Genomic DNA, 13,885 nt, shown 5'->3' on the forward strand with positions numbered 1-13,885 from the left:
TGTAGTCCTGAAGTAAGCTTAATCCCTGTATGGGAAACCACCCCATAATGTTTTAAGATTAATTTAATTCTTTTTTTCTAAAACACCTTTACCAGCTTCTCTCACAGAAAAATCAACACATAAATCAAATCTGAATATTATTTCTCATGTAGTTTCAGGAACTCTACTCTTTTTCAGATTTGTTTCCAGACAACACTTTTGAAATTTTAATTGATCAAAACCTGGTGAAGAAAGGTAGTCTGCTGGAGGACATGGATCCACCAGTGCTGCCTTCTCGTGAGATAGAGGACCCAAACGATACCAAACCCTCCAACTGGGATGACAGACGTCATATTCCAGACCCCACAGTAACAAAACCACATGACTGGTGTGTATGAAATGTGAATATTCAACCCTACAATGGGAGATTTGTTGAGTTTACATATGGCTTTAATGTTAAAATGCGTCTAAACATAATATATTTAAACTAAATCTAATCCTGCAGCTCAGAGCTGGACACATTTGTATTTGGAACATATTCAATTTTTCAGAAATTCTTATATTTAATGATATTTTGGTGCCAATAAATTTTGTTTTATCTTAGACATAATTATTATCTCAGAAGTAGTGCTTCTGGATCCGCAAGATTACAATAGAATGCATCAGTTGACAGCGTCTGTTTAAGGCTGTATACAGTGAAGGAGTTGCTGAAGATATCAATGCGAGTGTTGTGTGTGCAGGGATGAGGAAGCCCCTCAGCTCATTGCTGACCTCACAGCACAGAGACCCCCAGGCTGGAGAGAAGAGGAAGAGCCTTTTGTCCCAGACCCTGAGGCTCAGCCTCCACATGACTGGTGTGTAATCCAGCTACTCCACACATGACTGCTGTTGCTGTCATGAGTCAGGCTTTCTTTCTTCCTTCATCTTTCACTCTATGCTCCTTTTCTCTATGACTCTGCTGATACGTGCTATAAGTTTAGACAATGTTTTAAAATGACAATTTAACCTCTGCACAGAAATGCTAACTACACCAACAATATTTGGACATACATCACATTTACACTATATTTATATTATATTTAGATTATATTATCAAACATGAAGCTATTTGTCATTGTAAAATGTGCAACGAAATGTGTGTTCCACATTTAACCCATCTGTGGCAGTGAACACACACACACTAGTGCACTAGGGGCTGTGAACACACACCAAGAGTGGCAGGCAGCCTCATATACATTATTATACCTTATTATATTTTACTCTTAGAAACCAGTGCACATCAGTTTGTATAATGACACTGGCATGAGCCTGATACAGATGCCATCAAATCTTTGTTGCTTGTGCCAGTTTATCAGTATGTTTTATGAATATATGTCACACATTATATTTGAAAGAAAAAAGAAGAAAAAATATGTTTTTAATAAGTTTTGAAGTTTAAAACCATGGCCAAAATCTCAGGGTTTCTTTTGATGCTTTTTCTCTTTTTGATACAGGTTTAATTCTTTAATATGACTAGGTTTTACCTTCCATTATCTGAACAGGTCTGTGGAGATGGATGGAGAGTGGGAGGCTCCTCTGATTGCTAACCCCGCCTGTGCTGAGGCTGCAGGGTGTGGGCCATGGAAACCCCCAGTGGTCCCTAATCTAGCATACAAGGGGAAGTGGAAAACACCGATGATTGACAACCCCAATTATCAGGTATACTTACACAGAAACACATTATTTCCATTTATTACACTCAAGGGTATATATTCAGTATGTTTAATTAGGGAACATAATAGTACCTTTTTTTGTTATAATTGCAAATGTTAAAATTGTGTTGATTTCATACACCTTATTCCCTCCAGGGCTTATATTATTTTGTGATATTTTACACAGTTCTATAATGAAAGCTTACAAATATACACCTCTCCTTCTGGTACTGTTTGTACCTTTAGTGACCAATAATGTACCTCTACTGCACCTTTTTGTCATAGTGTATGTAAGATATGACATAGCTCAGGCATAAATTGATTTTACACCTTATTTTCCTTATCCTAAAAATGTGGTCAATCTGCCAAGAATTTTTGTTCTTTAGTTTTTTACAAATGATTGTTATATTGATCATAAATTGGTCATCCCCTCTCTCATAACTTATAAGGACAGAATTCAACTATTCTAAGGTGCACACACTTTGAACAGTGGACAACTTATATAATACATTCATAGAAAAAAAATTGACAAAACAGTCTAAAGCTGTGCAGTAGTAACACTTGACCATGCCAAATGTTGTATGTCTCATAGAAGGGTATAAAGTCCCTTAACATTGGGCTGTAAAGCACTGGAGCTGAATCTTTCGGGAATAATGGAATGGAATGATTCAACAGCAGGTAGTCTCAGTGACACAGCTCCAGGGACCTGGAGGTTGTGGGTTCAAGTCCTGCTCCAGGTGATTGTCTGTGAGGAGTTTGGTGTGTTCTCCCTGTGTCCGTGTGGGTTTCCTCTGGGTGCTCCGGTTTCCTCCCGCAGCCAAACACCATAAAATCCTCATAGCAAGGTTCTAATATTTTGTCAGAAAACCATAAGCGAACACTATTATTAATTTTTGTAGGTCTATTATTATTGTAGCATCAATGCAAAGTAAAGAACCAAGCCTTGGACACAAAACACATCATGGGGAATCAAACTTTAAATTTGTAAAGATAGGTTTGTTTTTAATAAATCAAACATACATGATGGTCTCTCTTTTAGGGGAAGTGGAAGCCACAGATGATCCCTAACCCGGCTTACTTTGAGGATCCTCATCCCTTCAGGATGGATCCTATAGGTGCAATAGGCTTTGAACTGTGGTCCCTAACTGACGATGTATTGTTTGACAATATTTTACTAACTGACAACGTACAAACAATCACACAATGGGCAGAGGACAAGTGGAGACAGAGAAAGACTGTAAGTCTTCTTTAATTGTGGTTCTTAAAGCAAGCAGTCTCTAGTACATTACATTATACTGTTACTTCATTGAACTTTACTTCTTAGGAAGATGTACATATACATTTTGCATTGCTGTCTTCCAGCCAGGAATTGTAGAGCGGATGTTACATGCCACAGCAAAGCGTCCCTGGCTGTGGGGCGTGTATGTCTTCACTGTGGGTCTTCCCATCATCCTCTTTGTGAGCTTCATGTGGCCTGATAAGGTAAAGCCTTTTAACAGTAGTGTCATGAATATGGGTTACTCTACACGACTTCGTATAAATCTACATGTACAGGGCATACCCTCACAATATGTTTGTGAATGCCTGTGCATCCAGTACTCCGACTTTTAGGGGTGTTAATAGACTGCAATGGACTAGCAGTAGTGAGGTCAAGTATTCAAGTTGAATGATTAGTTTTGGTACCCAAAATTCCAAGTGGCCTTAAAGGTATTAGATGGAATTCTTTTACTCTAGAGAATACAGTTCTGATATTTATTCCCTCAATGTCAGCCACTTTGCATCGTGACCCTAAGATCATGTGCAGACGCTGCAGTGTCTCATTTCATTCCTTGCTAGTGTAAAGAGATTATACAGCATGTGTGTGCACAGCGAAACTTGTATAACTTCCATTAGATTGTGGAATGGGATGCTCAGAAAGAGACACATAGGAGGCATTCCCTATGCCAATCCCAAATGCACTAAAGGGAAATATTATATAAGCAGGTGTTCAGTTTTTGTCCATGTTGTGTACAAGTTGGGTCAGTTTTCTGAACAGGCCAATGCCTAATCCTGTTGACCTGTAGTGTATATTTCTTCAAATAATATTAGAATATTATGTACCATAAAAAATTTGGTAATATTCATGGTATGACATTTACATATCAGCTCAGGCCTAAGCCTGAGTGCAGTTAATAACATTGCATCTCAGTGAAGAAGAATGATTGTTGGAATGAGTGAACTGGCTGGTTATTTGGTTTCAATGAAAGTTAATATATAACATGTTAACATGTGGCGCAGCAGGTAGTGTCGCAGTCACAAAGCTCCAGGGACCTGGAGGTTGTGGGTTCAATTCCTGCTCCGGGTGACTGTCTGTGAGGAGTTGGTGTGTTCTCCCTGTGTCCGCGTGGGTTTCCTCCGGGTGCTCCGGTTTCCTCCCACAGTCCAAAAACACATGTTGGTAGATTGGCGACTCAAAAGTGTCCGTAGGTGTGAATGTGTGAGTGAATGTGTGTGTGTCTGTGTTGCCCTGTGAAGGACTGGCGCCCCCTCCTGGGTGTATTCCCCGCCTTGTGCCCAATGATTCCAGGTAGGCTCTGGACCCACCGCGACCCTGAATTGGATAAGGGTTACAGATAATGAATGAATGTTAACATGTGCTTTTCAGAGGTTTGGCCCTGCGGATCAGGATTACTACTACAAAAAGTCTGACGAGCCTCAGCCAGACAGTCCCCAGGATCCAGAGGGACACACTATTCTGAACGACTGTGGTGAGAACATATTGAACTATATGAGTTGTAGTAATGACTATAGTTTTTTGTTACCTACTGTATCTTATTGCTTTATTATCTGCTGTTCCAGGGGCCAAGGGCAAAACTGGTCCAAGAAAAAGGGAAACCAAGAAAGCTCAGAATAAGGCAGATTTGGAGTTAAAGGTAAGGTAATTTCTAACTTTTTCATTGACAAAACAAAAAGAAAAAAAATATATATATATATATTTATTTATATTTTCCTTCATGTATATAAAATTATGTTTTATTCTTGTCTCAGACTGAAGCAGACTAAACCATCAACTCTGCTAGAGATACTTTGGATTAGACTTGAACGAAGCTGTAACAGGCAGGAGCTGTAATTTCAATGTCAGAGGCACTGCAAGTCATCAGTGTTTTGATCAGGTTACATGATGAGCATAAACTATTGTAACATCTCTGCTTGAATTCAGTCTGAGGGAAATTCCCTGCATACTCTTTAAATGGAAAAAAAAGCATGGAAGTAAGTGTGTGGATCATAGAACAAACTTAAGACTGCAATAAAACAGACATATAAAACTCTTCCAACAAGTCTTCTGTAAAGCGTATTAATAGGGAGATTCACCAGTTGCTTCTGTAACACTGTTTACCCTTCTGTGAAGGTTATGGACAATATGTTGCAACCTTTTTACAGCATTCATCCTCAAGAGGATTACTCTTGGTTAGTTCTGGTCTAACTCATTCAAAGAGTAATTGGACGTTTCCACAGCACAGTGTTTGAGGGCTTTATTCTGCTGTAGCTGAACATGTTGAATAAGTGTGAATAAGTATGGTGTTCAGTTGCTCCAGAGCACCCCTAAATCTTGCTTTTCTGTGGAGATTATACAAGATTTGGATGCACTTAAAGATGGGTATCCACCACAAGCCAAATTCACCAGTTATAAACCAAAATACACATGGATATACATTGTAGGTTTGTTATAAAAGCAACTTTCATTTCCATTACCAACACTAATTCACTGCTGCCTTGCTTTGCCCAATTATAAAAGACTATAAAATAAATAATGCCACTGTTAACAGCATGGTATCTCATGTAGTTTTTCTGAATGCTGTTAAAATCTTACTTGGGTCACTGGATTACTTGAAGCCTGTTTGAATCTATCTTTTTCCTTTAGTTATTTGGTTATTGAACCTTCAACTTTGTGACAATCATTTAAACAAAAAAAATGTAATAGCACACCAAGAGCTTGTATTCGTAAATCTGAATGTATTCTGAATAAATACATGAATGTTGAAGTGTATTTGAAGCTTGTTTGTGAAACACAGGGAGACTAGGTTGTTCACTACAGGTGTCAATGTATTTAGACAAATTGTCATTCAGCAACAGTGATGCCATGATGGCTACCAGTGAAGTAGATACTTTGGCCAAAATTCATTAAATTCATTGACTGGGATTCACTGCAGTCCTGATAAAGCACCGGGTCTTGTTTTATCATTTCCTATTTTTTGTTATATTTCCATACAATAAGATATCTTGACTAAAAGAAAAGCATTAATATTTAATTTGACTTTATTTTCTTAAATCTGAGCATTAATTACATGATTATTGACAACATTATGGCAGGAGGACAACTTAATATGTAAAAAGTGCATTGCTGAAAAAAAATAATCAAATGGTAACAGACAAATATGTAAAATATCAATCAGAGAGATGGATCATCTCCTTTCACTCACTAGTTTATACTAGTCTTTCATGCCTTTCACCTCTTCTGCAATACTAATCTCATTTCTGTACACCTACAGCTGCAGCTGAGCTCAATATGAGTCAAGGCATGTACATAGTGGAACATTGGCAAACATACTTAAAGCATTGTGAAGTGCAATACAATTAATGGACTACACATCAATCTTTGTAAGAAGAAACTTATGATGATAATGTCATATACATATAGGTTGGTGTTTTCAGAAAAGCATCACAGTCTTAAGATTATCTTAATCTCAAAATGTTTCTCTAACTTCTCATAACTGGTTTGGGCAATTAAAATCAGACCATTTCTTTAGTCCTGCATTCCAATTCAGCCACCGTATCTATAGAGAATAAAAGTCTATAAAGAATGTCACACTTTAAAGTACCTTCCAGCTTGGCATTTCCACATTTAACAGCCTTTATACACATCAGTGTTAAACAATTAATATGTGTGAATAAAGTCAGATGCTTTTAGACCACTGATTACTAGTTAAGGTGCCACTCCTATCATAGGTCATATTAAACGTTTTGCTGTCTTAATGTTTGTCAATTATCTCAAATGCAATTATCCAAAGAATTGAGAAAGTGTAGATTTGTAAATGTGAGCTTCACACTTTTGTTAATAGATAGATACTGAATATTTCAGATATTGCAGTCTTTCAGCCTTATATTTAATATCACAGAATTAAATAAATTTTAACAACTGTGGAAAACATAATGTGCATTATTTTCACTTCAAAACAATATGGTCAATTATGGAACTGTGTGCATTGAATTACTAACTTGTAATAATAATATTATTAGTGTATGGTGTATAGAAATAACTGTTCACATTACAGTGGTTTTCCACAGCATGGTACCTACTCTACTAGGTTTTTTGCTTTTCCATTAGACAATTTTGGTACCACAAACAGCATACTATTTAATACCTGCTTGCTTGATGTTCCAAGCGCGCAGAGTAGAAAATAGTGATTGTGGAGCGCTGACTGGCCAGAGAGACTTGTCAATTGTGACAAAATGCAGACATCCAGCACAAACTAGCTGTTTGTAAAACAGCAGCTTGTGAAATTATAGTATGGTTTTTTGAATGGGTACAAACATTCCTCGCATTGATAGCTGAGCAGAGAATCCAGTGAAAGTGGAATAAAAAAAACAAACAAACAAAAAAACAACACTGATTTGTTTGAGCTCATGCATGGCTAAAAACAAGAACAGCACGTGAACACAATGGGTAAACAGCACTTAACATCTCTGATGTTGTTGTGGTTTCCAAACCTTGCGGTTCCCAATGGAGATGTTATTGGGGATGTCAACGACTACATTTCGGGGGAGAGCCCTTGTAGTGCAAAAGGAACCAGGTATCAGGCACCAAAATGCGAGTGGAGTAGAGTTTGTAGTAGATTGGAGTAGGTACCATGCAGTGGAAAATCACCATTACATATAATGTGTAAGTTCTGCACAACTCCATGCGCATGAAACTGGCCTTGCCCACATGGATCTCATGATAAAAACCCAACCATATATTTTCATATCAGACATAAGTATCTCCATATTTCTATTTTATCAAAGCATAACTGCATCACAATGTAGGTAAAGAAAATTAACTATAGCACAGTCGTGTTCAGGTCTACTGTGTTCCAAGAAATGTACTGCCTTAAGGATCTGAACACTAGAGGGATCCTGTTTAGAATGGAGAACATGTTTGAAAAAGGACATCCAGGCTGTCCTGGTTCCTCTGTCTGTAAGGCTACAGTCACCGTTAAGAAGAGGAGGCTAGACAGAGGACAAGCCAGGAATGCCTGATAAAGGGATGGGTGAGTTCAAGTGGTGTGACGGTCTTGAGAAAGTGGTCTGTTTCCATTCCTGGCTAGAAAGCAAGGGGGGCAGGGTTTGTACTAAGCTCCAGCTTCCTCTCCTACTTCTTCCGGCAGTTGGGCCAGCTGAGGCCTCCGCAGGCTGCAGACACAATGATGTACACAACCACCTGGGGGAAAAAAAATAATAATTTGATGCACACCAACTTCACATGCCCCAAAATAAAAACAGTTACAATAATCTATGAGCTCTAGGAATGATAGCATTTTTAAAGTCCTCCGGGCTGAGAATAGTCCACCATGTCCAGTGAACATGGCATCCTGTGTCCACTGATGACCAACAAAGACTGTACAGAAACAAATGAGCAACTGACTCTGATTTTACATCAACAACATGGACCTACAAGAGTGGACAGTGCGTGGACACCGTGTATAAAAACTCGGATCAGCTTTGCTGTGTCTGATCCACTCGTACCAGAGCAACACACACTAACCGCCACGTCAGTGTCACTACAGTGCTGAGAAAAATCTGCCACCCAAATCATACCTGCTCTGAGCAGGGTGAACTGGGGATAAGAAAGCATGCATGGGCAAGGTTGCTGATTCCTGCTCATTTCTCATGGCACACTTTTCCATGTGCCTCACTGTCCACATGCCTATCACTGCAATTTAAAAACACAGTTCTTAATACAACCAGAACAGGGCATATACTATTTCATAGTCAAGCTGTTTTGTTTTGTTTCCCAGATGTTCCTTGCCTGCAATTTAGTTTGTGTTCCTTTGCCTGGTCTTTCATGTGAGTGTTTTTTCATTTCAGATTTCTTTTAATTCATGACAAGTTCTGTAATGTGGGATATAGTTTGTTTGTTCAGTAGCTTGCTTGTGTTGTGTTGTCCTTTCATTTACATCCTCAGCCACCAATGCAAACCCATAATAAATCAATAAGCTATTTATAAATAAATAAAAAACAACACAGAATATATGGCTTTCCATTTTATGAGCATTAAAATTAACACTTGGTCTATTACCTTGTAGTAATACTTACAAGTGATACCAGTACGACAATGAGTGTTAATTTCAGGTTCTTCATACACATGGCACGAGCAAGGTTGCGGCTTGTTGTTTTGAAGGTGACAGACTGTTTGGAAGAAAGGGAAAAAAATGCTATTTAAACAGTTATTTTGTTGTGCCAAAGTGCCAATACACATGCCTAATAAAAACATACTTACTGAATCTACCAAATTCTCCGTCTTGTCAATGAGAAGTTCCAGCTTCTCCCCTCTCTGTGCCACCAGATCTAGAATGAGAAACAACATTCATATCTTCATAAAGAGTGAACATTTGAATGTTGTATGTTGAGCTAGTTTTAGGTGGAATAAGAACACATCTTACCAATGTTCCTGACCATAATTCCTTTTAAGTCATCCACCTGCATTTGTGTCTCTGTTAACCGATCTGATCCTCTTGGGTCTGAGTGGTGTTTCTGCCAGGAGATTGGAGTAAAAATGTATATGTTGCTGTTTGACCCACCCAAAACAGTAACATTTTAGGAGAAAAAAAAAATCTAATGCAAAAGACAGTTTTATTAAATTAACTACAATTATTTATTTCCTAGCTTTTGAGACCATTTTTGTCCTGTTCTATGTAAAATCACATAATGTCAAGGGCAGTGTGTTGAAGTATGTCAAATATTTAAAATAACAAAAACTGAGATATAGCATTTTGTTTTTCATCTTGGAACAACCATAATATACACTGTCCCTACGCACTAGAAACAAACTGCTACATTTTTGGGCAATAAAACCTGCCAATATTGAAGTGCCACATAATAATCATCTGTGAAAATCTTGCTGCCATAGCACAGCTTACTGTCTATTTTAAATCTGCACAATCAGGAAGGTGTTGTTGCTATTTTGGAAAAGTACTACGAAAAACTCTCTTTGTGAATAAGTGGCCTGTTTAACTATTTCAGCTGGAGACATTACAACTGTACCAGTGAGTAAAGATTTGTTTCATTAAAATTACTTTTGACATTATAAATGATACAGGCTAATGGGTTGTTGAAATTTTTGTGCCTTGCAAACTACATCATTCACCAAAAATTCTGGTCAAACTTTGGGTGCACATTTACAACCTTGATTGGTCCAGTCACGCTCATGGCACTTTTTAATGCCCTGAGTCAAAACTTGTAGCTTAATAAGTCACAACCCCCTCATGCTCACATCACGAGACTACACCAGGGCAAAAGTCCAAACTTTCTAGTGAAAATGGGACCTCCTAATCCCAAAGCCCAACTGACCCACTTCTCATGTAATACCTACTCTGCTAATCCCTTGATTAAGTTCAATATAAATTCACTTATCTCTGAAATACTGTGAAAAACTATTTTTACTAAAAATTCTAAGTCAAAAGGACGTAACATGTTTCTGAGATTCTCATGCATGACACAGCCAATTCAGGCCGGCGTAGTGAGAAAGAGAATGGCAGTGTCACTTTGTGACTGATGTCAGGATTTATTAAAACGATGATCTGTCACAGTTCATAAGGCACAGATTTACCAATTAAAACCCCAACAGAGGTACCACAACTGTGCTCATCAGTATTTTACATGCTTTAAATATTCATAAATCTTTCTAAATGACAACTCAAAAACTTATTTTTAAAATCAATACTATTTTAACCTTTTAATAGTCATCTGTTGGACTTACATTTTATGATTTATTTTAATTAGTATACAATAAATTTTGGTTTAGTGTTTAAATAAACATGGTATTTTATTCTGCAGCATTATACTTTATATGCATTAAATGTATATTTATTAATGTATAACTATATAATGTATAACTGAACTCAGCATCTGACTTTTTGCTTTATATTTACGATTATTATCCAATTTCTCACAAAGTGAAGGTGTAACAGATCCAAACACATAGCGACCAGTACACATAAGGACTACTGTACAATAAAAATAAATAACAAATGCTAGGAATAAATGCCAAAACTATCTACGGTATTAGTGCATGTGATCCTGATAACTATATTTCAGAGTACCGTTTTTATGGAAAAGGGTATGCAAATGTTCAGGAGTTTATCTGTGTAACTGTGATAGGCAACACACAGGCAAGAAACATGAGAAGGGAATACAAATTGTGCAATGCCACCCACCATTTGTGCAGCGAGGGTGCTGGAGAACTCGCTGTTCATGGCATAGGGTAAAGCTGTCTGAGCCCGAGAGCCGTAAGTGGTCTGGAAGCGTTTCTTCACCTCATTGAGGAAACTAAATGCACGTGACCTCTCAAAGTCCTGCACACAAACCACACCACTTACTACCACCTATGTCTGAGGTAAAATGAAATGCTTCACTGATAGTTTGGTAAACTGCATCAAAAAGGTTTAATGGTTTAAAAGGAAGAGAGAATAGGCAAGAAAATAAGTCAGGTCATACTCACATCGTCTGTGATACAAAGATAGATGATTCTGTCATGGCAGATGTAGTGGAAGAGATAGCTAAAAATGAATATGGGAAAGTCAGCAATTAAGCAAAGTCCACTCTGGAAGAACAGACAATATATAAAAAAAAATTAAAAAAAACATGAAAGAGAGACCATGTCTAGTGGTATTAAACCAAGGTGGTACATAACCCGTGTTGGGTTACTCACCTTGATTTACTACTGCTATTAGATAATACAACGGCAAAAAATAAAATAAATTGTTTGTAGACTTGTTCATTACCTGCCATGGGAGTAGGTGAGTTTGTTGTTTTCAGATGGGATCTTGGCCAGAATCTGTTCAGTCACCTCAAGAAAGTTTCCACCACACCAAGCATGTTTGGCCAATATGGTTGTTCCACGAGCCACCACAGCAAAGAGGATTGCCATAGCAGGGACAAGGGGAAACTGAGGTCTGATTTAATGACAAGAATGGCTGCAAGTGCTGTGGACAAAAGAAATTGAGAATGACAGTAAGTTTATGAGAAAAGCAGACACTATATATATATATTTTTTTTTTTTCCCCTATGTCAGTTACTCAATTATTGGTTAAATAATTAAAAGAACTCCCTATGTAAAGTAGCCGAACATCTCCCACAGATAAGTGCTTTACTGGTGTAAGCTAAGGCAAAGAAGACTTTGTTTCCATGTGCCAAATCTTAAAAAAGGAATGAAAAGCTACAATGAAGACAAACAATATATATATTTTTTAATATTTTGAAAAATTGAATTTGATTAAAGTTGCAAAACATATTAGCAAGAATCAGAAGAACAAGATAACCAAGAACATTGTACTGCAGTCCTTGAAAGATGGTACAGTGCAGTGTCTGCTATTTATGCACTGAAAAACAGATGAGCCAGTGCTTCCATCTTAGCACAAGATTTATCTTCAGAAGTTAGCTTCTCTGGGTGAAAGCCAAAATTGAAAACCCTTTCTCTCAAATCTGCAAGAACAATACGCCATTTCATGAAAAGCCTGTCATCCAGACTTGTCTCCTAAGTTTTTAAAAAAAGTATATAAAGTTTTATAAAGTTAAATAAAATTAAATAATAAAAAAATAATTTCAAGCATATTAACAAATGGCAGATTCTTATTTTTATTGAATTTTATGAAAAACTGTTCTGGAAACAGGATGGTATAACAGCAACAGCAGGGGGAAACTTGAGGGCAGTGTGTTACTAAGAAACTCGATATAGAAAGTAAAAGCACACAGCTCCTGCAACAAAGAAAAGCTGCAAAGAACTCCCTATGAAAAATAGCAGAACACTCCCCACAGATAAGTGCTTTACTGGTGTAATCTAAGGCAAAGTCGACTTTGTTTCCACATCCCAAATCTTAAAAAAGAAATGAAAAGCTACAATTAAGACAAACTGAATACATACATACATATATTCATGTAACTGAATAAGATTCACATGACATTAGATGTATATATTGTTCTTTATAACATGACATTCTCCTCTTTTATCTCCAATTAGTACATTTTTCACATTTAACAACACAAGGTGAGCCCATGTAGAAGTTGAGAAAAGCAGAATTATACAGTTTGTATACAGTTTATACAGTCTTATATCACTTATTTTTTGTTCAATATATATATGTATATATATATATATATATATATATTACTGTGATTAAGGCCTTCATAGTTCATGTCGTTGCTGTAAGAGGTAACATTATCTTATGTCACATGGATATTGGTTAACACCACTGATGAGTCACTAGCTCCTATGTAGCAACGTTAGCGCCTGATAACAGCAAAGGTTTAGGGTCTAAAGCAGAACTTCCTATAACTTTTTTTTACAGCTTTCATGAAACCACAACTGTAAGCTATAGAATAACAGATTTACAGTTAAACACGCTGGCCACTCAGAAATACCTCCCAGTTAAGGTGAAACATTGAGCTAAAGCTAAATCCGAGCTAACATAACAACACAAACCCTTCTGGAAACGACGAGCTTCAACGCTCCAACAAACCGCCTCTCCCTCTCTGTTTAACACAAACATTCGAAGTATTTTCTTAAACAGAATCAACAACAGTGAGAAACAGAGCACATAAACATAACATAACGTTTTTCAACAGACTGTAATGAAAGTTTCTAACGGAATCTAATGGAGAGCTCAGACGAACGCTAATCTCATAACACTGTATTGGCCTTTGTGCTTTACCGAAAAACCCACGTTTTTTCTCCCCGACACAGGGAGTGCATAATATTTAAAATATAGATATATTTACCCGTCCGCGTTTAAATCACGCAGATGAGCCCATTAACACAGTGAAAGCATGAAAACGCTCCTCTGCCCCGGACTGTTTTTCCGCATCGCCCCGATTCACTGAGGCCCGACACTTCCGCCGCGCTGCTGGGAAATGGAGTCCAGTTCAGTGTAGTTTGGTTTTTGTAGTTCTGTAGTTTACTGCAGTGTTGTTATGTGTAGTTC

The 13,885-nt window shown here is 37.4% G+C and overlaps 2 protein-coding genes across 2 annotated transcripts in view; one reads left to right on the forward strand and one right to left on the reverse strand.

Annotated features, from left to right (window-relative positions):
- Nucleotides 1-5,773, forward strand: part of si:ch211-274f20.2 (calnexin) — a 39,386-nt gene extending 33,613 nt beyond the window's left edge. Inside the window, exons 8-15 of the mRNA XM_066649878.1 lie at nt 178-367; nt 720-833; nt 1,521-1,677; nt 2,710-2,907; nt 3,033-3,152; nt 4,315-4,417; nt 4,509-4,582; nt 4,698-5,773. Coding sequence (XP_066505975.1) covers nt 178-367; nt 720-833; nt 1,521-1,677; nt 2,710-2,907; nt 3,033-3,152; nt 4,315-4,417; nt 4,509-4,582; nt 4,698-4,712 — 971 coding nt within the window. The 3' untranslated portion in view covers nt 4,713-5,773. The remainder of the gene's footprint in view (nt 1-177; nt 368-719; nt 834-1,520; nt 1,678-2,709; nt 2,908-3,032; nt 3,153-4,314; nt 4,418-4,508; nt 4,583-4,697) is intronic.
- Nucleotides 5,774-5,966: 193 nt separating this feature from the next.
- On the reverse strand, nt 5,967-13,823 carry sybl1 (synaptobrevin-like 1). The gene is made up of 8 exons (XM_066649882.1): nt 13,683-13,823; nt 11,690-11,890; nt 11,407-11,464; nt 11,123-11,260; nt 9,350-9,440; nt 9,187-9,254; nt 9,003-9,095; nt 5,967-8,127 (listed from the first exon to the last, which is right to left on the reverse strand). The coding sequence occupies exons 2-8, from the start codon at nt 11,833-11,835 to the stop codon at nt 8,059-8,061; spliced, it is 663 nt and encodes a 220-aa protein (XP_066505979.1). The 5' UTR covers nt 11,836-11,890; nt 13,683-13,823; the 3' UTR covers nt 5,967-8,058.
- Nucleotides 13,824-13,885: the final 62 nt, after the last annotated feature.

This window comes from Hoplias malabaricus, chromosome 17 (genome assembly GCF_029633855.1).
Source record: "Hoplias malabaricus isolate fHopMal1 chromosome 17, fHopMal1.hap1, whole genome shotgun sequence".
Taxonomy (NCBI): Eukaryota; Metazoa; Chordata; class Actinopteri; order Characiformes; family Erythrinidae; genus Hoplias; species Hoplias malabaricus.